General features: G+C 40.4%; 1 protein-coding gene across 3 annotated transcripts; it reads right to left on the bottom strand.

The window, feature by feature from the left end:
- Positions 1–6,786: 6,786 nt before the first annotated feature.
- On the bottom strand, positions 6,787–20,290 carry LOC145438862 (uncharacterized). 3 transcript variants are annotated; one of them, XM_080316229.1, is made up of 19 exons: positions 19,743–20,287; positions 19,504–19,676; positions 18,578–18,711; positions 18,294–18,390; positions 18,117–18,233; positions 17,476–17,598; positions 17,006–17,047; positions 16,675–16,809; positions 16,572–16,613; positions 16,371–16,475; positions 16,183–16,296; positions 16,058–16,108; positions 12,607–12,720; positions 12,471–12,536; positions 12,267–12,410; positions 11,191–11,256; positions 8,814–8,963; positions 7,639–7,757; positions 6,787–7,015 (listed from the first exon to the last, which is right to left on the bottom strand). In XM_080316229.1, exons 1-19 carry the CDS (start codon positions 19,805–19,807, stop codon positions 6,911–6,913), a joined length of 1,962 nt encoding a protein of 653 aa, XP_080172355.1. In that variant the 5' UTR covers positions 19,808–20,287; the 3' UTR covers positions 6,787–6,910. The 3 variants fall into 3 exon arrangements, with proteins under 3 accessions (XP_080172355.1, XP_080172354.1, XP_080172353.1); XM_080316228.1 differs by lacking the exon at positions 6,787–7,015 and having other exon boundaries at positions 7,167–7,757; positions 12,607–12,717; positions 19,743–20,290; XM_080316227.1 differs by lacking the exon at positions 6,787–7,015 and having other exon boundaries at positions 7,173–7,757; positions 19,743–20,289.
- Positions 20,291–23,423: the final 3,133 nt, after the last annotated feature.

Below are 23,423 nucleotides of genomic sequence, written 5' to 3'. Positions count from 1 at the left end.
ACATATGCGATCGATCAACGTTGTCAACATATTCTTTGAACTCTGGCTGCATATCGGACGTAGAAATCCATAGTGAAGTTAGATTGGAACGCATCTTTGTGTTAGTGTTCATGGCCGTAAATGTTTGCTCGTAAATTTATCTAGGCCCGAACAGAACAAGTAGTTTCATGGTCATTGGTCATCTTTCTCAGGTTGGAACGCAAAGAAAAAAAGAACTAAAGATTTATCTATCAGTGATGCATCCCAGGAGGTAGCAATGTTCGACAGAATAAGCATTTTTTCGCATCGTGGGATGCAAATTATAGTATTGGTATGAAAATGCGATACTAACCCTTTGTTTACTAGAAGACCCCGTTATAGAAAATATCATGACGCCCTACCCCATATTATAAGGCCCCAAGTTTAGAAGAAGAGCAATACGGATAAGTTGTATCGGATACGGTTTCAACACTGCGCGATTAGTATACGATATCAACAAATATTGTGAATCGTAAAATTTATATTTAGGGTAGCTTTATTTTCGGAAAATGGATGCATTACCACACTTGCTTTTATGCTTCAACATGTATGTTCTTCAGACAAAAGAACTGAAAGTAATTAAAACTCTAAGTATGATACTCGGAATTGAAAGTGACATACAAATACCACTTCTAAAATGCGGACGATATATTTCATGTCTTTTGTCCATAAAGCTTCAAAGGTGATATGGTTAAACAGGTGTAACGATCAAACAACCCGAATTTTCTAGATTAGCTGGAAACGTCACGGGCTGCTAGATTACGATATGATAGGTAATTGCTAGATTGCGAAACGGTACTTTCAAACGTTATGATGGGCCATATTTACTGTGATGAAATATTTGATATTGGCGACAATGCGGTGTTAGCAGAACCAAGCAATCCGGTACCTAAATTACATTAACTGATACTTACGTGAAAACATATTTGTCACTACATAACTATATTGTGCGCGAAGCGCAACAAAATTGCTGGGCTATACTTTACTTTTATGAATATTAAATGTTGGCACTCCATGAAAAGAGCCCCGAAATTCCTCGGGCTATCTTTCGTATCGGGGGATTAAACTTCTTCTACTTGACAAGCTGAAAATAGCGAAAAGTAAGTAAGTAGATCACAAAATATTACGAAGTAGAAGTAGAAGTAGAAAAAACAGATCTACTTGAGTAAGTACCAGAAGTAGAGGTGAACTACTTGAGTACTTCTAAAAAGTAGAAGTACTTCGTTACTGACCACCTCTGCTTCGCACAGCATTATCTGCAATTACGCCTCACTTTGACACACTTTTTGAAGTTCAAAGCCAAGGCCAAGTAGGTCATTAAATTGATTTTATTTTCTTGTTAGTGTTTCTATTGGTTGGTACGTGCTTTCAGGCTTTATAATTTTTGTTATACCTAATGAGTGTATTCGTGCGGCTCCAAACATACTCTGAAATTTGAAATGCGGCTCCGACACCAAAAAAAGGTTGGGAACCACCAGCCTATACTATAGTCACTATAATTTGACGTTGTAAGCAAGTATTGGGGGATTGCGGTAGACTGTGACCGCGTGCCACATTATCATGTAAGACCGGAGACTGTCTGTGGGCCGCTGAAAATCCCGTCGCGGGCCGTATGTCGCAATATCAGATCGGAATCGGTATCAAGCTCATGTTTCGCTAAATTTCACTGAATCTGTACAGTGTCATTTCCACCTTGATCGGATTTTCCTCATTACATTGAATAGTTATTAAACTCATTAAATTTGGAGAATATGATCGTAAAGAGAGCGATATAGTTTCTCGCAATGAAAACGCCATGGGCAAGACCAGGGTCGCAGCTCTGTAAAAGTAAAATGTCCAAGCTTGTATCAAACAAGGGGTATAATCGCACGACCGCACGTCGATGTGCAGCAACGAGTATCCGAATACATCGTAATTGTCACTGCATATTATAAAATGAACCACGCTTTGTGGTGATCCTGCAGACTGCGAAATCTGTCCATTGATGGAGAGGATCCACACTGTGAAGCAGCAATGGACTTTCCCGGTACACCACCGATTGAATGGAACCAACGCCCGGATCTACCGTAAATTGCAGTGATTGAATTTTCATCGCTCATTGTGCTGCTTTAGCACATATCAGTTGCCTTCTAATCCTATACCTCCCCATTTGTGCTCAGCGCCCCCTATACCGCCAGCGGCCCCTAATCGACCATATATCGCTCGCTAACGCCCCAGGGGCTGTTGGCGCCCACCTTAGGAATCACTGCGCTCGGCCATGGTTTCTTAACTAAAGGTCAGTGGGCCCCTTGGGGTAGAAAGCACAATATCAGGGTAACGAGTCACGAGATGCATTGTGGATTTACTCCTATACGCTATCTAGAGCCCTACATAAATTTTGCAAACCAACGAAAAGTTGAATGTTTTCTGGGCAGATTTATTAAAATCGAAAACTTTCTTCACGCTACGCGCTATTTCATGTCAATGGTGCTTTTGATTTTAATATAGACATCATCGGGTATTGTGTAGAAAATGGACAAGGGCTACGAGAAATTTTATTAAAGGCACAAGCGGTACCCCGTGCATGGCATGGTATGGTGTGGTATGGTGTGGAGTGGGCAATTTCCTTACTCCATACCAGGGTTGTAATGACTCGAGTAACGATTTTTTGATTTTTCGGACTCGACTCTCTATTCCGTGACTTGGACTCGGACTTGACTCGGTAGTGAATTGAAAATGAGTTGACTTGACTCGAGTCAAAACTATAAAAGAGATATTGACTTGTGACTCGGAACCTTGTGACTTGGTTACAACCCTGCTCCATAACGTACTTACAATTTTCTATACCATAGCAACATTCTTCAATACCATATTTGCTACTTTTTCCAGACTTTCGCATTTGCACAACCTCTCAAACAGTATTCCACTTTTGATGTGTGGAAATTTTCCAGCGTTTATAACCTAATTTAGATGAAATTATTCATTTAAGTAGCCGTGATGTACCAATTCTATCCCCAATTTCTTTGTGTCATATGTCCGCGATGTATGTTACTCAATCATCGAAGACTGAACGTAAATTATATACGGGGTTATTCGTCAATCACTACAGAACCTCATGACATGTAAAACCAGCGTGGGAACGTACTGCTAGCCGTAATATCATCTACAAAATTACAAAAAACAAAGGAATTGTCAAATTAAAATATATCTTGTAATCAGAGGTGGTCAAAGTTGTCAAGAAAGCTACTCAAGTAGAAGTAGAAGTAGCGATGAAAAAATATACTCAAGTACGGGTAGAAGTACTTCTTCCTTGAGCAACTGGAAACTACTTGAAGTAAAAGTAGAATTGACTGACTTTAAATCTACTCAATTAAGTAAGTAGTTGTGAAAACGATCGTGATTCGTTCGTATGGATTGTCAAGAGCTTGATTCGTATTGATGCATTCCAGGAGGTAGGCCTATCCAATTTTCGGCAGCATAAGCATAAGTCCGCATCATGAGATGAAAATGATAGCATTGATATGGAAATGCGATACTAATCCTCTGTTTAGTCGAACAGTCCGTTTTAATAAATATCATGGTATGGCGCCCTCCCCCATATTATAAGGCCTGTAGTTTTGTCGAAGAGCAATATGGAGAAGTTGTATCAGATTCGGTGTAAACACTTTGCGCGATTAGTAAACGTTAATAAAAAATATGGTGAATAGTAAAAATGCCATATTGTGTAGCTTTATTTCCGGAAATTAAATGCATTACTACACTAGCTTTTACACTTCAACATGTATATGTTATCCATGGGAATACTGCATGGGAATTGAAAGAGAAATATAAATACTGCTTCTAAAAGCGGGAAATGTCTCTAGTCCAGAAAGTTTCAAAGATGGTATGCTAAATGATGTCTGAAGCTAAAAAAAGTTGGAGTCTACTTTCCCAGATTAGGACAGACACGCCATGGACTGCTAGATTACGATATAAGTAAATGCTAGGTTGCGAAACATCAGTTTCAAACGTTATGATGGGCCATCATATACTGTGATGAAATATTTCATATGGGCGACAATTCGGTGTGAACGGAGCCACACAACCCGCTACATAAATTATAGGGCTGGGCACAATGATTCGAGTACTCGAATCTGAATCGAGTAATAATTTTAATGATTCGAGTCGAGTAGCTAAATACAATTTTTTTCGAGTACCGAAATTATACGCTTCTCGCCACCGAAAGTTAATTTATCAACAAGAATTATAGTTTTGATACTCATTTTCACTGTTGAAGACTTGAAACCTTGATTGGCGGTATCGTAACATACAAAACATATAGTACAAAGCTACGAAGGTTACTGGACATAGCACATTTCCGAAGTCATTGTCATCCCACATCCTCCATTGTCACCAAGAGCAATGAATTCCGTATGGTCGAAAAAATACCAAAGTATCATTTATGAGATGGATAGCAGGCATTATATTCTTTGTCGTGGCATAAACGGTACATATTTGAACTTCGACGTACTACACTCTGTTATGACGTCATTATGAGTGATACTCGATTACTCGACTCGACTCGAAGCATATTACATGATTGAGATTCGAATCACTCAGGTACTCGATTTTGCCCAGCCCTATTAAATTATCTTCACCGATACTTTCGTGAAATCATATAGATCACTCCGTATCCACTGTTTGCTAAGCGCGACGAAAATTCTGGGCTTTACTCAACTTTTATGAAAATTAAATGATGATACTCCATGAAAACAGCCCCGAAAATTCTCAGGCTATCTTCCTGATTGGAGGATTAAACTACTTCTACTTGACAAACTGAAAATAGCGAAAAGTAAGTAAGTAGATCACAAAATATTACGAAGTACAAGTAGAAATAGCGGGAAATTAGATCTAATTAAGTAAGTACCAAAGCAGCGAAACTATTTGAGTACTTCAAGAAAGTAGAAGTAATTCGTTACTGACCACCTCTGCTTGTAATACGATTTTACTGACCATCAAATTTCCGATTCCCCACCAATGTGTGGGTCATTCTCATTAGCTTCATAAACCAACATCATGGTATCCATTCGCGAGGTGAGCAGAGTGTCGAGAGGACGTGCCCCAATCAAGGGAATTAGCTTTGACAAGAAGGCTGCAGTGCTTTAGGAGAAGTTTCTTCAAGAAGACAGTCGTTCTATTGCATTTACCTTCCAAATAGTCATTGTTGTCATAGTTCGTAGCTAATGTCGGGTTAAAAAGGAGAAGCACGGACAGAAGATCAGCTCAAGGGAACTGCTTCGAAAGAATCAGCTCCAAGTAACTCGGTACCAACTAGTAATTCAGTAATCGTCAAGGGTGTCACGAGACAACTACGATCTTTCAATCCATTGCTCACTAATAGACACCCGTATCAAGTGTTAGGTATGGTGCCTACAAATTTATTGGAGTACTTCCTTCCGGCGATTCGTGCGTAGTATGCTCGAACTAGGATAAGGTCACCAAATTACTGACGTGCACTAACCTTCGTACTACTGAGTACCAGAGTTGGGATGACTCGAGTCACTTTGCGAAAATGACTTGACTCGGCGCTTCAGAAATGCGGATCAATTTCAAGTCATTAAGTAAACGGTGACGATTAAATCACCCGATCTTATGTATGTTCGGGTTGTTCACGATACGCCGGTGTCACTTGTGAGAGCAAGCAATCATTCACTGATTCTACGTTTCACTGATCTTCCCTTGTTACTGTACGTTTCACTGACCCTCCATTGTTACATAACAAATAAATTGACTATAGGCGAAACAATCACAGTTACTTTGTCGTAATAGCAATAGTTTAATCTTATAGAAACCTATCTTTGTTTACTTACATTGTGTAGTGCTTACCTTTACCAACATTCTTGTATGATTTAAATCGAACGAATATAGTTTATGCGATTATATTCTCACGGATGTGTATAGATGGGTAGTGTGTTGTTTGTTGTGCCATATCAATTTGTTCAACTTCTCGAGGCTTCGTATTCGATCCTCTCTATTGGCTGATAACAGGATGTAGTTAGCTATACACTATACAGTTACTCACGTATTTTATTAGAAGTTCTTCGCGTGCGTGAGCGATGCAACCCATTGTTGCATGTATATTTAACTTTATATTCGTTATTTGATTCAAAATAAATGGCCAATTAATCTGTCCCTTCCCAAGTTAGCAAAATGTAATTACTTTGCATCATCACTCGTACTTCGAAAATTCAATTTGACTTGAATCGTGACTTGACTCGTGACTTGACTTGACTTGACTCGACTTGACTCGAGTCACCTTCAAAAAACGAGTGACTTGACTTGACTCGAGTCATCTTTGAAATTCGATGGACTTGACTTGACTCAAGTCAAAATGTGCAATCATTCGAGATGACTCGTGACTCGAAGGTAGTGACTTGTTCCAAACACTGTAGTACTGACAAACCGATTGAGGTACAAGCCAAGCAGTACAAAATGAAAGCATCCGAGACGCGGGGAGTTATAGGAGATGCTCCCTTCGATCTAACCAACGAAGAGATCAACACTGAATTAGCAATACACAAAGTGTGCGACGTGTTTTCTTATAAATCAAACGGAGAGCCTACGCAGAATCGATCTGTTTTGTTATGTTTCGCCTCAACCATATTACCAAGCTTGATGGTCGAAAATGTTTGCTTGCAAATGGATGTAGACCCGCGGGTCACACTATCATGTAAGACCGGAAACTGTTTGCGGGCCGCTCAGAATCCCGTCGCTAGCCGTATATTACCTGTCCCTGGTTTAAAGTAACCGTACATACATAATACATGTAATATTATTGCTTTCTGCATATATGCTGATAATATCGTATAAAATGTGAATATTAACTTCAATACAAAAATATCAACTTGCAGCAATCCTATAAACAATCAAGATTTTAGAAAGGTACTTCGTCATCGCACTGAGTGTTATATCCTCTCGCTTCGCCAGATATCTGCGAGAATGTAATTGCGAATAAACCGGTGCGTCGGTTACGTCTGATCTGTGGAAAATATATATTTTTTGTCGTTATGTTCAACGTTCAACGTTATGGCCTACAGCCCAGGGGCCTTCGACCTTTTTGCTATTCACGGCCGCATTTGGATTCAAAACAGCATTAGTGGTTAATTTTCCCAGGATATCGGGTTGAGTTGATATTGATCTTATGGTGAATGTCGTCTCATATTGGCAATTGGCATGCGACGACATCGAGAATCGCTGATTATTACAATTTACAACTATAATATATTGGATATTTCAGTACCTTGAATTGAGCTGGAGATTGGCAATAAATAATGTTAATGCCTGAATATTTCGCTTCATGCTGTCACGCCGTTATATCAGGAAACAAGGCGTCTGGCCAAGTTATTATTGTTGTTATTTATTGCCCACAGATTATTTTGGTGCTTATCGCCTATTCAGGTCATTTACGCCACGACAAGCAATATTTTTATATTCATAGATCTTTGCTTTTTGTATGCTTTTCGAACGACATTCATCACGCATTCTTTAATCACCGCTCCCTCTCGCCTCCATCAGCCTTTGTCTGTTTCTTGTTGCCGCCAAGTTGCGTGGATGCACCGTTCCGCGTATATAGTTGGTACGAAGTACTGACTCTCGACTTACTTTGAAAAGAACAGCACCGACAGCCAAGGTTAAAACCACTACAGCAGATATCAGCACCAGGGTGACAACGTTAACGGCTGGTGATTCCAATTTGGCAGGTGGTTTTGATGGAGCTGGCTCTGAAATAAAATAAAATTCATATTCATTTTCACATTGCACTAGTGCAGTGGTTCCCAACCGGTGGGAAATTCCCCACTGGTGGGGAATTCAATGGTTTCTGGTGGGGAAGAGACGCAATTGTTCAAAATTATATACAGGACAGTCTACATATTTACGGAGACACGTGCGCGATTCCGATTACCGTTACCAGTTAACAGGTCTGTAATATATGTATCGAAAATTATATTGCGTGTTGTTCACAAACCTCATTTTTAACTCTGGATGACCAATGATGGCGTCACAAACGCATCCAGCACGACTATAGTATGACGTAAAATAACTCTTTCACTGAATTTAGAGGGTTACCGGCAGTGTTGCCAATTTCGCGGTTTTCCCGCGAGAATTTGGGCTTGTCGTTTTCGCGATTAGCGGTTTATTTTCAGGAGTCGCGGGTTGCTTGCTTTTGGGCTTGTTTGATTTTTTATCAAACATGTATGGTGAGCCAGTTAATAAGTTGTATTTGCAGTTTTTGACCCCGATCTTGCAACAATTCAACAAAATCAACAAGCTTTTTCAGTCCGAATCTGGAGATCATCTAAAAATACAGGATGATCTGTTACTATTCTTTCGCTCGTTGGTGTCAAGGTTTGTGATACCCTCGTACAAAATGTTTGCTGTACCGACTTCAAACCTACGAAATGCATGCTGGAGCGGTTTAATGAAAGCATGTATCAGGATTCAGGACACTGTGGATGTTGGACAGGAAAATGGCATCGTTTCACATGTTAGGCCTATATCTGAGTGAATTGTATTGTAAATACAATGTTTTGCATTATAAAAATTAGCTCATTGCGACTCCGTCAATATAAAACTGAAATTTGAAAGGTTAAGAGAGCTGTTACATCGAGGTCTGGATCTTCCGCCTCTCACTCAATACCTACACTGTATGAATGCCGATTTTCAGGATCGCCTACATAGAACCAATACTGATACTGTCATAAATCACAACAAATATGTCGTGAGAACCATACCGGAGGAGAATGATACTTGCATCTCATATCAAGCCAAATGCGTACCTGTACAAAGAAACCCGTCGCCTAAATGCCCGTTGGTACATTCGCAGATAAAACTGCCCGGAATGTTTGAACAGTTGGCCTTTTCGTGACATTGTCGCACCCTGTACACCTCGTAGTCATCTCCGCTGCCTTCTCCATACACGGGAATATCTGTTATTCAGAAAGACAGAAACATGATATTTTTATTCGTAACCAACGTGATATATTCTTTATTACTTTGTACGAAAATCAGTAAGTTTATATAATCCAGAAATGTAACCGGTATCGGTACCACAGCAGGATACCATGATTATTGCATTCTGACCAGTCATACCAGAAAACGTAAGGTTCGAATTGTGCATCGATTACTGCAGTGCTTCTCAACCTTTTTCATTTCGCGACCCACTTTTCATCCAAATTTCATCTCGCGACCCACTAGACGCCCTTTCGCGATTAACGCTTAAACCACTGCTCGTGGGTGCCAGTTTTTATGGTGTCAGTGTGTTACAGTTATCCGGTCGCGCCTATAGCGTGAATATTTTCCGGAATTCACGATGGCATTCGGTCAATGATGTCGACAATTACATATACTACTATGGATTTTTGGCAGCAGCGATATTTGGAGACAGCCATTTAGGCGCCTACCGTATATAGTCCATGGATAATTCGGCATAAGCCAATAAAAACCGAAGGTTTCGATCCTTTTCGGCAGAGGTTTTCTCAATGTCGACCTTTTTGGCTGCACAATTCGCGGAGTCACATGTAAGCCGAAACTTCATATATCTTCGTGTGTCGTGGCGCGGTAATGGCCGACACCGAAAGGCCTATTTTTTAAAAATTGTGCGTGTTATTCTATTAGGGAGATGAGTATACCGCTATTAAAACGAAGACAACGAACAATGCCAATTCGCGCCATGCCCGAAGAAAATTTGAACGAAGTTCAATAACTCTCCAAACAAATACTTCATAATTTATGTTGATTCATGAGCTAATTTTGACCCCTCTTCAAGCTCGATGCACTTATTGGGGGATTGGGTGGGGCAGTTATGGTCCTGCATGTTACAGATGATTACAGACGTGAAACGCTTATCTAGGCTCCTCGCCATCCGATCTGCTTAAGCGGTGTTTAAAAATGTCTGGAAGTGGACCGTGCTCCAAGTCGTCAGATGCTGAATCATAATAAAGAATATCGGCCTGGTGTAAATGACCATTGTAGTAGAAAAACACCATGGTCCATGAATACCACAAACAACAACAGACGAGAAAGCGTGTATCCAATCAGCCATTCGACTTTGCGTCGAACACAAAGGGGTTATGAGTAGGCTTACCATACGTCCTCTTTTAAGAGGATTTGTCCTCTTTTTGACTTTTTTGAAAGTGTCCTCGGAGGACGCCCCTTTGTCCTCTTTTTCGAGATTTTGTCCTCTTTTTTGAAAATTTAGGTTAGATTTAGAGCAAATTGCGAGTGATATGCCGAAAATTAGCACAGAAGTGAAGCTCCGGCGGGTATTACGGAGAGAAAACACGGTGAATTTAGCTCTGAGCGAATTGATGACCTTTTTTTTAGTCATCCACCTGGCAATGTGGAGAAAAAAACGGTATTTTGAGGTCTGAGCGGAATAGATGACCTTTTTTTTTAGTCAACCGATCACAAAGTGGGAAAAATTCACCGGTTTTTTAGAATTCTTCTCCGGTTTTGCAAGTCTGGAATTTCTGCAAAAGTGTCCTCTTTTTAGATTTCCAAAATATGGTAAGCCTAGTTATGAGTAACTTGCGTTGCGGCAATTGTTTGCTGATCATAACGACAAATCGGGCTGGATTGCTGCATATCTCGATCAACGATCGCAAGCCTTTGGGGGAAAGAATGAATTTCAATCTCACGCATACACAATAACGCACTGTGAAATTTCACACTCCAATGATTATGACTGTGACGAAAATCTGGCTCACGAATTATTGTGAGCACGGCAACGTGGCTTGTGGCGCTTATGGCCGCTCAACAATTTAATTTGGTTTAGGAGGAGAATGTGCATTAACTCTTCTAATCTTGAGAATATAAAGTGTCTAGAATACTTGTAAAATTGAACACGAAAGTGTAACAGTTAGAACGTCTTCGCGGCCCATCTGAAATAGCTTCGCGACCCACTGGTGGGCCGCGACCCACCGGTTGAGAAGCACAGGTTTACTGAACGTGCGCTGCGGTGCATTGTACAAAGAGCATTTGTTGCAAAAGACATCTGCACAACGCGCCATTTAGAAACTTATTGCGAAAACGAGAGGCTAAAGGAGAATAGTTGCAAGTAGTGCACATGCTAATGCAATAAAATTATGCCATGGATTAGCTGCAGCTATGCGTTAGTCGTATGCTCTTATATTAGCAACGGTGTAGTCTACTTACCGACGTAGGTACGTGAGTAGTTGTACTTGAGATTGTGTTTTGCAATGAATTCGCATTCGTCAATATCTGCAACAAGAAATATATACAGATAGGCTATCTACGGCTTCTCGAACCGGGGATCGCGTAATCAAACTAAAGGTCCCGAAGAGCATTCCAGTCTTTGCAGGGAGATGGCGTAGTGCTGACGACAAGCACCTGCCGCCCAGGCGACCCGGGTTCCAGTTTCAATCCGCGCAGGAGGTTATTCTGGGCTCCTCTTCCCCCGAGCCGGTGCTCTTGCGTACCCACAAGGGACGGAAAGAGCAAAAAACAGAGACTAACATCTTGACATTGCGAAAAAAGTTAAATTTGGTCAAAATCTACAATTTTAGGTCAAAAATTGTAGGCCAAAATTGTACAATGTACATCAGGGGTGTCAAACTCAACATGCGTCGCGTTCCGGGTTCAAACCTTCAGATCGCTCGCGGGCCACACCAGTCAAATGATTACAAAATATTACCTTAAAACGCATGCCATTTACTTTATTATCAAGCCTATACACAAGATAGTAGGCCTATATCACATCATATTACAAATCATAGGGGTTCTATTCTAGCTACACTTTTATTCACAAACTATGGAATTATGACAATAATACGATGGCGTGGGGGGTTGAATACAGTTATAAACGGTCAAAACATATTTCCACGCAGCCTTTGATTAAGCCGTATCCTGGCGTCCTTGTATCCTTGTAGTATAAAAAGTGCATTGCAGGTATAAAGCGACAGGCGTGTTACATAGCACTCAACAAGTATACACTGGTCTCAATACCGCCAGCAAACAACTGCTTCTGGTTATTTATTTTTCTTTATTCTAGCCAAGCTGTAAGTTGTAAGGACAGACAAGCTGTAAGTTGTAAGGACAGACAAATACAATAACAAAATGTAAAAAATTACTACTATATGTGCAGCAATGCCTAATATCGTTAATTAAATTTTGACAAAATTAAATTGCATAATGTCAAAATCTTGCGTTTTTAGGTCAAAAAGTAATCACCCTACTAATTACTTATATATACTAGCTATCATATATCTCACCATCGCAATAAAACCCGTCTCCGTCGAAACCCTGAAGGCAGTCGCATTCGTAGCTTCCATTTATATTCGAACAACTCGAATTGCCGTCACAGCTTTTATACGAATATAGTGAAGTCACGTTGACGGAAGTGGGGATGAAATTCTCTTATAAAGCACAAGGAGTCAGTACAATGATCACCAGTATACCACGTGCATTCGCAGAACCTCGAGTGATGTATCCGGTGTCCAGATCGCCACTGAACTCCTCGCTAAATGCACACTCGTCAAGATCTATAGGACGGTGTGGGAAAAGAAGTCTTGAAGCCGGCTTTGTAATGATACTTGAAATCGAAATTTTTACCATCGCAATAAAATCCGTTTCCCGAATAGCCCTTGTAACACACGCACGCGTAACTTCCAAATGTATTGTAACATTTCGATTTGTCGTGGCACTCATGCGCACTGATATTAACTGCTAAAGAGAAGTAGTTATTACTTGGTAAATATTTTGACAGTTGGTATTTGATTCAATTAACTGTTTAGGAAGGACTTAACGTTCAAAAAAAAATATATACTCTTCGGACAGAGCCTAGAAATCCATGTCATGCTGAAATAAAAAAAAGTGGTTTGAGAAACTCAGCTGTGGATTCTCTCTCGATAAGTTACAGCAGGGGTCACCAACCTTTTTGCAACCAAGAGCTACTTCTTGGGTACTGATTGAAGCGACGGGCTACCATTTACTCCCGTCGTTTACCCGTACCAGAGAGAATTTCCGCTTTGGTGTTCTCATAGCACTGGGCAGGGATCACATTGCGGAAAGACTTCTAAGAGAGTCGTTTACCCGTACCAGAGAGAATTTCCGCTTTGGTGTTCTCATAGCACTGGGCAGGAACCACATTGCGGAAAGACTTCTAAGAGAGTCTTTCAAATTAAAACATCAACTAGCTAGCCACTAAGAATTTTCAAGAAATCATGAATTACTTCGCACCATGTTGGTATAAATTATACAACAGCAGTCAACTCATATTTTGAAATGAATCGTGTCACACTTTAGACCGGACATCATGTTCTCTGTTCCTATATCATTTAGAGCAGTGGTTCTCAACCGGGGGGTCCGCGAAGCCTCAAAATAGTTTGTATTTTTTTTTTTAATTTGGAAAAGCAAGAGACAGTTTCGCTTCATTAATAGTAAAACTCCATAGCTCACATCGATAGAATGGCCATCTGAAATGAAATAAATGAAATATCCTACTGTACAGACTCATTTTAATTGCTAAATTGCCAATAGCCTACTGATACAAACATTTTGCTGCTTAGAGATGTTTTGTTGGGGATTGTGGAAAAAAATTGGATGAGCAAAAGGTCAATCACGGTGACTTCGAAATGTTTACAAAAATCCAATTTCTCCTGTGATATACTCAACTATATTTCCCATAATAACTTCATGATAAGCTGCTAGGTGGCAACCTTTTTGCATGATAAGGTGCTAGGTGGCAACCTTTTTGCTAATTACGCCCGCATTTCGATTACTTATGTAGCCTGCGGCCGCATTCCAGGACAAACCGTAATGAAATAGCTGGAAGCAAAATACCTATGTTAAACTGTCCATTTCCAGTGAACTCCGGACTATTCTACTTTTTATATCGGCCTATTATACGCAGCGAAATCGCGAGAGTTAATGTTTTGAATAGGAACAGAGCCTGTGTATGATCGCGCGAGGCGCGAAAATTATTCAAATTCCCGAATGGATTCCGCCATTAATAGTAGCAGTATCACATATTACTGTCAAACATTTATCCTTTCTCAGCCCATGTGATCAGATTCACCGGTAGAGTTGATAGTGGAAGTGTTTCAAAAAATTAGGGCAAGTTATAAATGATAAATGCATCTTCGGGTGTGCCAATTATTATTAGCAACTTTGTTGAATGGTTTTACTTGTTGTAGGTATATTCGAAATAAATTGGAATCGCCCTAGTGTACCAGAAACAAATTTCTGCCGCGAGGAGCACACGATTCCGGTTCAGATTGCGGAGGGTACCACTATATTAAAACCGAAAAATGAAGTCGCATTGAATCGCGCAGTGCGCGAAGAATATTTCAAGATTAACTAAACTCTCTCGAAAATTCGGGAGTGAATTCGTAATTTCAACTTGCATATCGACGGCCGCAAACACATACTAATTGAATTACGTGTCGACGGCCGCACAAATTCCCTTCTACCTCCGCAGGTTGGCCGCCCCTGTGCTAAATAGAAATGACCAGGCTTGACGTTAGGTCCTATATATTCATTAATTTTTTCATTAATTTTGGTGCCATATTTGTTGCGATCATATTTGTGCCATATCTGTTGCGTTATGCGTTATTATTACATTCGCCACCACCTACATTTGTGGAAATGGATTTTCGGCACTCGTTCATATGAAATCGAAGGCGCGGGTTTTCAAGACACGACCACGTATTTCAGGAAATGCAGTTGCAGAATTCGCTTTGGAAAAGTAGAAGTCTACCCAATTTCTACATGAAATAGTATGATCTTATTTTTAAGAGAGGTCATTATTTTGCTGTTTAGAATCACTAAGCCTACAGTTGTCATTTGCACAGGACATATAACGATTGCAAGATAATTCAGCTCAATTTGAACTGAAACTTCATGGGGGTCCACGGGGTCCGTGGCGGTCCGAAAGGGGTCCGCGAAGGCAAAAAGGTTGAGAACCACTGATTTAGAGGGAAGCCTGGCATTGCTTGCTATCAACTAGTGCGCTGTTCTCTGGTATGTAACTTGACACTGCAACTCTGAGGGAGTGTTCCAGATATGCATTAATAGGCGTGTTCTGTGTTTGTTCATGTCCGAAAAGGCTGATTCACAACGATACGTTGAACAAAACACTCTTGCAACCTTCATAGCTGCTGCGCATATACCACTGTACTTTTCCGTGACAACAAGGCACCAGAAGTTTGTTGCAGCCTGGTGGCCTTTGAGGTGGAGGTCATTTTGCACTGTTATAATTTCAATCTCTAACTGTTCAGCATCCAGACATGACAGAGTTTCAATATACCGGACAACAGCAACGATTGCAGAAAGTTAGAAGCATATGGTACTAAACTCCGTTAAGTGTAAGAGAAACAAGCTGTGTCAATAGATGCAATGCGTAATCGGCATACAGATATTGAAAATCTGCTAGTACTTCACGGCTATCTGCTATCGAACAGTAATGCTGTTTACTACTTTGGAATTGTCCTGGACGTCGAGCTACATTAACGGAACCCACCGCCATTTCAAGAAGACCGTGGATGGCATTCCGTGATGTCGCCTGTATAGGCATAGGCACTGCGCCGTATTCGACGTCTGTGATATCTTGTGATTCTATTACATGTCGGTATATTACTAATCGTAATTGAGGATATTTTATATCATCATTTTAAACGTCATTTGTAAGTTACTTGTTCGTGTGATTTTAACAAAAATAGCTAAATCAATCAATCTGTTTATTTAAAAGCTCACTGGTAATAGTCTAACAAATATTGGTAAATGCTGCTATTCGATCTATTTTTAGAACAGGACCGCGGGCTACTCACCCGGTCCTTGCGGGCTACATGTGGCCCCTGAGGAACCGCGTTGGTGACCCCTAAGTTAGAGGGTGCAATAGGTGTAGCCTAGTATTTCCAGCTCATTGTGACTCACACTGCTGCGGGCAATGAGAATGCATGGTGAAAAATTTACTCCTTTTACGGTTACGATATGCTGCTATCTTCCTCTCATTAGATGTGTACATGTTTATGAATATATGCACCGCTCATAACTTCTCACTTACCACCGGTGTGGTTGTTTTCTCGTCCAAACATCGGTAAGCACTCATCAACATCTGAAAATATTGCATTCAAGTCACCATGGAGACCTTCTTTCGGAAGCAATCAGCTCAAGGTTTATATAGGCTACCTTGTTCGCACACTATGCCTTTGAATCCAAGTTCGCATTTGCAGGTAAATCTGTTTATCTCGTCCAAACACGTTGCTCCGTTATGACAAGGTTGTGACTGACATTCGTCGATTTCTTAATATTTTACGATTACGTTCCGAGCATTATATTAGCTCTCGCAGCGCGAGTTATAATATATATTCGCTCACCAACACATGCCGTTCCATTTCCCACGAAACCTGGTTTGCATTCACAATGGTACGCACCAGGTGTGTTCACACAAGACGCGTTGGCATGACATATAACTGGAAGTCCTGATAACATAGGAATATCCACAGAATCAATTATAGTAGGCGTAAAGCGTTCCAAGTACCGTATTGAATTAGCAATTGAACCGATGATTAACATACCTTCTGCAAGCACGGAATTGAGAAGTTGACACTCATCGATGTCTAAAACATGTATTACGATCAGGTATATTGTGGTTAAACGGATACTACTTCACGGACTAACCATCACAGGACACTCCGTCGCCGGTGTATCCTTCGTTGCATCGACACGAGAAAGATCCGAAGTTGTTTGAGCAAGTTGCGTGTTTGTGACAAGGTGTCGATTTGATAGTTACGTCCCTCGCCGATACGTTTCTATCTAGAAATCTCGCCAATAGTTTTCCTGATTTTGATTTAATACAACAGGGAGGCATATCCTGACATTCATACATTTGTATGCATTCCGTGATTCGTACGATGTCTTAACCTCAGAATATATACCACATCTGGATTCGAATTTTATATTAAACCTTCAGCTATTTGCGTACCGACTCGTACGTTCCTGTTTTACTTACCCGGCATATGCAGGTCGACTCCCAGTGAGCATTCGTCAATGTCTAAACAATGTACATATGGAAATAACTTCGATTTGGGATATTTATGTGGGCCACGAGAATTCGTGAAAGAAATGGAGCTCAATAACGAGCTAAGGAAGTCCGAACTCCTTTTTGAAATGAATAGACCAAAGCATTGAAAGTCCATATCGTTCGTAAACTATGCCTCTTCTATTACCTTTTGTTCTGTACATTTAATGCTCTCAGAATTTTAATAAATTATCAGATATGTATGCGAGAGATTGGAGACTGAAGGCTCAAGACCGGGCTTCAATACACTCAATGACACTAAAGTTCGATTATTCATAGAAGTCGCTTCTTTTTATTTAATTTTGAAATGTTTCTCCGTTTAACTTGTGCTCTATATTATGATTCTTTATTCGTAAATACTTGAGAGCGTAGGATACATATATAGTCTGAATCGCATTTACCTGTACAGTTGATGCCGTCTCCGGTATAACCGGGATCACAACGGCAAGTATAATGTCCGTGATCATTAAAGCATTCTGCCAGATTGTGACAGGTATGAAAGGAGTGGCGGCACTCATCCACATCTGAAGTACAAAAATAGTGAATGATAAGGGTGTTCTGAGAATAACAAAATAATAATAATACGGGTATGCTGCCACTGAATATCATCGATTGCAATTCAATCTATCTACCGATGACTCAAATGTATACAAAACTCTTAAGGAAATTAAAGATCTTTAGAAGTTTCATGTTGAAATACAAACACGAATTCGGCTTCACGACAATTTGTAAATCCAAATCCAATCCTATCAAAATATTCAACGTCCCGATCTCAAATCCATAGTTTTTAAGCCTAAATGTAGGCCTAATTCAAACGGGCTGTCAATATCCAATACCCATATGAGCGACCCATATTTGAGTGCAGGGTCACCATTGGGAACAAAAATAGGGCATTTCTGGCGTTAACGTGCTTTTTTATGACCGTATTACCGCTTTGGCCAATTACTGACATACCCTCACTAATCACCCAAAAAGAGCGTGCGTTTAACCGTATATATGAGAAAGTTCTGGAGAATCGTATGCTAAAGAGTAAAGATACTACCGAGGCATTCTGATTTGTACTTGGAGAACCCATGATCGCAGGCACATTCATACGAGCCGATAGCGTTGAAGCAAGTTGAGTGTGGAGTGCATTTAACCGATTTACATTCATCAACATCTAAAAAGCAACACGTGTGTCACATAACCATTGGAGACTGAGACTTACTGGTAAACCGACCTTTTTCACAACAATGTCCAGACCATCCTTTTTGACATTTGCAAGTATTTTGGTCTACCTTGCCCTGGTTGAAGCAAAATCTACTGCACGGCTTTGTCTATATATAGAATGATGGATATTCGTTCCAAGTTGAAGCAAATACAATAAATCTTTTTCGTAAATAGGAAATTCAGAATAGCCCACGGTCCGTATACCGTTTCAATCATATGGTACCAGTTGCCAGTTTCCTGTCTGATCCGAACCCAAAATCCCAAATGAATCACCATCACAGTTCTAATAATCACCTGGTCCGGAGTACAAGGGGTACCGCCACAACTCATTGGTACTCGAGTAGTTTTTCGTCGGATTCGAACCCCGGTTGGTCCACATGTTGTGCTGCAATCGGACCATGCGCTCCACCCAGTCTCGACGCAATCAACTGAAAAATTAATCTTCGCATAGTAAATTATATAATAGGTTATATGGCAGTGGCTCCCAACCGTTGTGGAATTCCGGGCTTTCTGATCGGGAACAGACGGACACAATTACGTCCAGTATATACTGATGTACGGAGGAGCAACACTGCGATTACGGTCACCAATTCACTGCTCTGGGTTGAACGCATCGCTGATTTTATCGCGTGTTGTTCGCAATAACTCATTTTGACTTGGCGGGGAAGCAATATTAGGGTCACAAATACGTTTAGCACGAGAAGGATGACTAGCAATTACGCTTTCGCAGAATCTTGCGTGATACCGGTATGCAATAAGTTTTATGTTGAAGTAGAAGGCGATTGCCTATGTCTACCGTCATTGTCAAACGTCCCAGAGCGGACTAAACTAAATAGCTTGTGTTCAACATCCCCTATATCACTCTGGTGAACTGAAAGTTTGATAAGACGTAGTGACGACTAAAGTTAAAATAAAATATGACCATAGTTATCTCGATCTCTGATTCACGTTCGGTCAGTTAAATGCCGCAATCAGTGGGTCTCCTTACACTGGTCGTCACTATCAATCCTTGGGCGTCGTAACTTGCACCAATATGAAGTCGTTACTATGCAACGCCTACCACAATTTATTGAGGGGAGCATATTTAAAGGTGAGATACAGGGTTTTAGGTTGTGCGGAATGAAGACTAGGAATTAAAGAGAGGCGGGAAATGAAGAAAAAATGTTCGCAACCACTGTTATAAGATGATAATGCTTTATATATAACGACTGACGACATACCTCTACAACATTGAACGTTGCATGCACGCGGAGCAGGTAGGTGGCATGCTGGGCCGCATGGGCCGCGATGGCTAGTTATTATCGGACTGGACACGCCACCGCCACAGGTACGACTACAGCCTCCCCACCTCCAAGTGCAACCGTGAGATGCACAACTCCTACGACGCCGACGCCTGTCCATTGTAGCGATGCATAACATTGTTTTATGCGGAAGCTGCGCCTCTAAGTTTTGGACTTACCATGCATCGGATTCAGCAATTAAAATTATCAGCAATACTGCAGCTATCACTTTATTCAGATGCATATTTAGATCCTGCGAAATATACCTCTGTATTGATAATCAAAAGAGATTTCGCGTGAATATGGAAATGGAAATCTTCCGTATAAACATTATTAAACAAATGGTTTTACAGAATGAAATGTAATGCTTGACGAAATAGGGATGATGCCAACCTAACATCTTCGTGGTATAATATTTAGAAACGATCCTTGTGAAATTCATCATCCATACAGGCATTTATCAAATTCATGCGCTTCACGCAATCTAGAAGAGAAGAACATTCATACTTCCCCGTTACACTGAATAGTTATCAACAGAGGGTCGACCTACACCGCCGGTGCTCCTAAACATCTCGGAGTAATCATCCTAGCGTCTAATTGTCCGCGTGATAGCATAGCCAAAATTTACAGATGTAATTCACCGTCATTGCCGAGAAGACAATTCAATGTAGCCAGGTCAATGCAATTGTTTTGAGATCGCCCCGAAATGCGTTTTACTCAGTCTCTGAAATGCCGACCTGGTCAATCCACAGCTATAAAACGATCCTGATCTAATTAGTATCCCTATACCATTGCCACAGTAAAGAAAACGAATCCGATTCATAACTTTGTAGATTCACAGCAATTATGAAACACATGCAATTTTGTAACTGTATACATCTAACATGTTTTCCTGTTGGAGTCGCTGCCCTGAGAGTTCGATAGCGCATACAGTAACATAAACACTAGTGTCTGCGCAGGACTGGTGGTCATGATATCAGCTTATGTTTAGTTGATGATCTAATATCCGACATACATAATCTTTATGGATTTGATGGGTTTTGTTTTCAATAGACGTTTAGTTTTTCGATCTCCCCAATCGGTGACGCATCAGGATGCGAGGTGGCGCGGGAAGGAGCATTTAGTTTGTTCGTGCGACAAGAACTCTTGCAACCTATGCCCTTCATTTGATAATATGAATTGCAATGTGCTTCTTTGAAAGGATTCGTTTTCGCGCATAAAGAGGTCGCCACTTCGCCATAATTGCATAACATCATTGGTTCTTTGTTTCATTACGATGACTGTTGATTATATTTCCGTAATTTTGCGCTGGTGGTTTACTGGAAAGTATAATGTTAAGCATTCTCCACATGCATTCCAGTTATATATGTTATCATCCTTTACTTCCTTGTAGTGATTTGAAGAATATGTCAACAGGTAGGTCGGGTTAGGTTGGTGGTTTTGAGTGTTATCATGAGCACACCCGAATATGTTACTCTGCATTGCCTCTAGATATAGGGTGTGAATATAACCTCATAGTACTTTATTACGTGACGCATATAAACGTCCGTTATATCCTGAATTTAATTTTTTTGCCAGTAGAAGTACAATTACGCTTCTAGTTCCGTCGATCGGCTAGAGAAGTTGCCAGTTCATTTGTCCATGAGTACCGATGGTAAGTCAACCCTTGATTATATTGTAATAAAATCATGTTTCCTGACTGTAATGGCTTAATGCTTGGTGAGGAGAGCAAGAGTCAGTACTTCATGTGGAAAGACTGTGGAGTCGGTAAAATTTACCACCGACTCCAACTCCGACTCCGGCTCCGTCTCCGACTATTTTCCTCATAGAACCCCGACTCAGACTCCAGCTCTGACTCCAAAAGTACTACAAATTTACGTCGAAAATTTTATGCCACGGTGACGGTGAAATGACTTTCACATAACCATTCAACATTTGCAAACTTATTATAGACGATTGCATGCAAAATTGTTTCATTGTGGTACATATCTCGAAACATTCACTCTGCTATTAACATGGAAGCATTCATTTCGAAATATCCTTCCTTTTATTCATATGTCATAGTTTTTATAACCTCGTCAAGCCACGGATACTCTAATATGTATGAATCATTCAAACATGAAATATATCTCATTCTGTATAATTAAAATATTGATATAGACAGTGTAGCTCTTGTGTATGAGTCAGCAACTAAAACAGAAATCCACAAATTTTATCACTAAACACTATACTGATGACAAGTACACAGCACCCTCTCACAACCAATAAACGATGGTCATAAACGAAATTTAAGGAGTAGTCAAATAACATAAGTCTACATGCACTCAGTCAAGTATTCATGGGCTAGGACTATACTTGCAGTCTTTCCTAAACCTTTGTTCGACCCAAGTGACTAAACTACTTACTAGAAATATTTTTGATTTTGTCAAGTGGGAAGCAGTGTTTGGTTATATTTGCATCAATGTTACAGGTGATGTTGTCACTTACAAAACCAGACGATGCGTTTACTGTTTCATAATATCATGATATAATTCCAAAAATTGCACCAATTTGTGACTGCATCTGTAATTTTGTGTTGGTCGCGATTTGGTTGAAATGATTTTCCTCTAACCAATTGAATTACAATTTGGAATAAATGTCCAATTTTATCGATATTGTTACTGATAACTGTGATTGTTGTTACATATTCCAATCCTATTTTATTTATTATTAGTAATTTTAAGAGAAATTTGAAAGCACTCGTTTTCATATTAAAGAATCATTTTCACAAACTCTGACTCCTACTCCAGCCAATATTTTTTCTCGACTCCGATTCCAATGCGTGCTAAAAATTTTTGAGTCTCCAACTCCGACTCCGTTAGGAAAAATGAGCGAAACTCCGACTTCGACTCCACAGCCCTGTGTAAAACGTAGGAACGTAATATTCGTTTGCCCGCATCGCGTACGAACTCACGTCCTGTCCAATGTTCCCTCTAATTTTTGATGGTTCTGCGCACACTCACCAACTCACTGCGCATACCCTTGGAAAACAGTGCGTAACGACTAAAAAAAAGGTCATCACTTCAGATTTTTCGTGCGCAGCTTAGATTTTCAGTTCGCAGAGACCGTGAAAGTACTGCGCATTTGCGCACGCGCGCAGCTTAGAGGGAACATTGGTCCTGTCGTACAATCGTCCTGTGGTATTTTGCATGGTTCCAATTTGTTACTTTTCATTACCACCGCTCATTGGTTATTGTGAGCGACTCTTTATACTTGCCTTGGTGGATTACAGTTAGTCACAGGACCGGCTATGTCATGATGATTTAGTTTTCTTCATGGCTCCTCATTCTCCACTTACATTGCTTTAAAGTACACGTGCATCCATTTCTTGAGTGACGCGGTAACAGTCGACAGGTTCATTTATTGCTTATTATATCGCCTTGATTTATCTTTATTAGGATATTACTAGCGGATTTCCAACGGTCGTTGAATAAGAAGATATATGTCCATTTGGTCGTCTTGATATACCAGTTCGGAAGGGATATTCCGAGCCAGCCTACTTCGCTCAATTCATATGTATGTTGTTTTTGGAGGCAACAGCGACTTTGCAAGCAGTGAAAAGTTTGAATCAAGCCAAAGCAATCAACAGTACGTCGCAAAACTGGGATAGAGCACAGCGATTACAAAATAGTATGAATTATGCTGGAATCTACAGTCCCCGACCGTGTTTAGTTTGAACTCCTTGCGACATGTCTAAGCGGCATTTCTGATACTTCTCGGATACTTCTCTCTTATTAGTCAAGTAGTCGTCGGGTAAGATTCTTCACGAGAAATATTTCTAATAGTCTAAAAGTCTAAAAGTAAAAAGACCCGACTGAAAT

Source organism: Botryllus schlosseri, chromosome 5 (assembly GCF_051294905.1).
Source record: "Botryllus schlosseri isolate E-star chromosome 5, Bs_hap1, whole genome shotgun sequence".
NCBI lineage: Eukaryota > Metazoa > Chordata > Ascidiacea > Stolidobranchia > Styelidae > Botryllus > Botryllus schlosseri.
This window is presented reverse-complemented; position numbering and strand designations above follow the sequence as displayed.

Excerpts from the sequence above, each read along its gene's own strand:
- LOC145438862 (XM_080316227.1), bottom strand. The coding sequence starts at position 19,807 with ATGCATCTGAATAAAGTGATAGCTGCAGTATTGCTGATAATTTTAATT. Across the intron at positions 16,476-16,571 it reads CAATTCCGTGCTTGCAGAAG|GACTTCCAGTTATATGTCAT; the intron begins GTATGTTAATCA and ends CTATGTTATCAG. Across the intron at positions 11,257-12,266 it reads AGACGGGTTTTATTGCGATG|ATATTGACGAATGCGAATTC; the intron begins GTGAGATATATG and ends TTCTTGTTGCAG.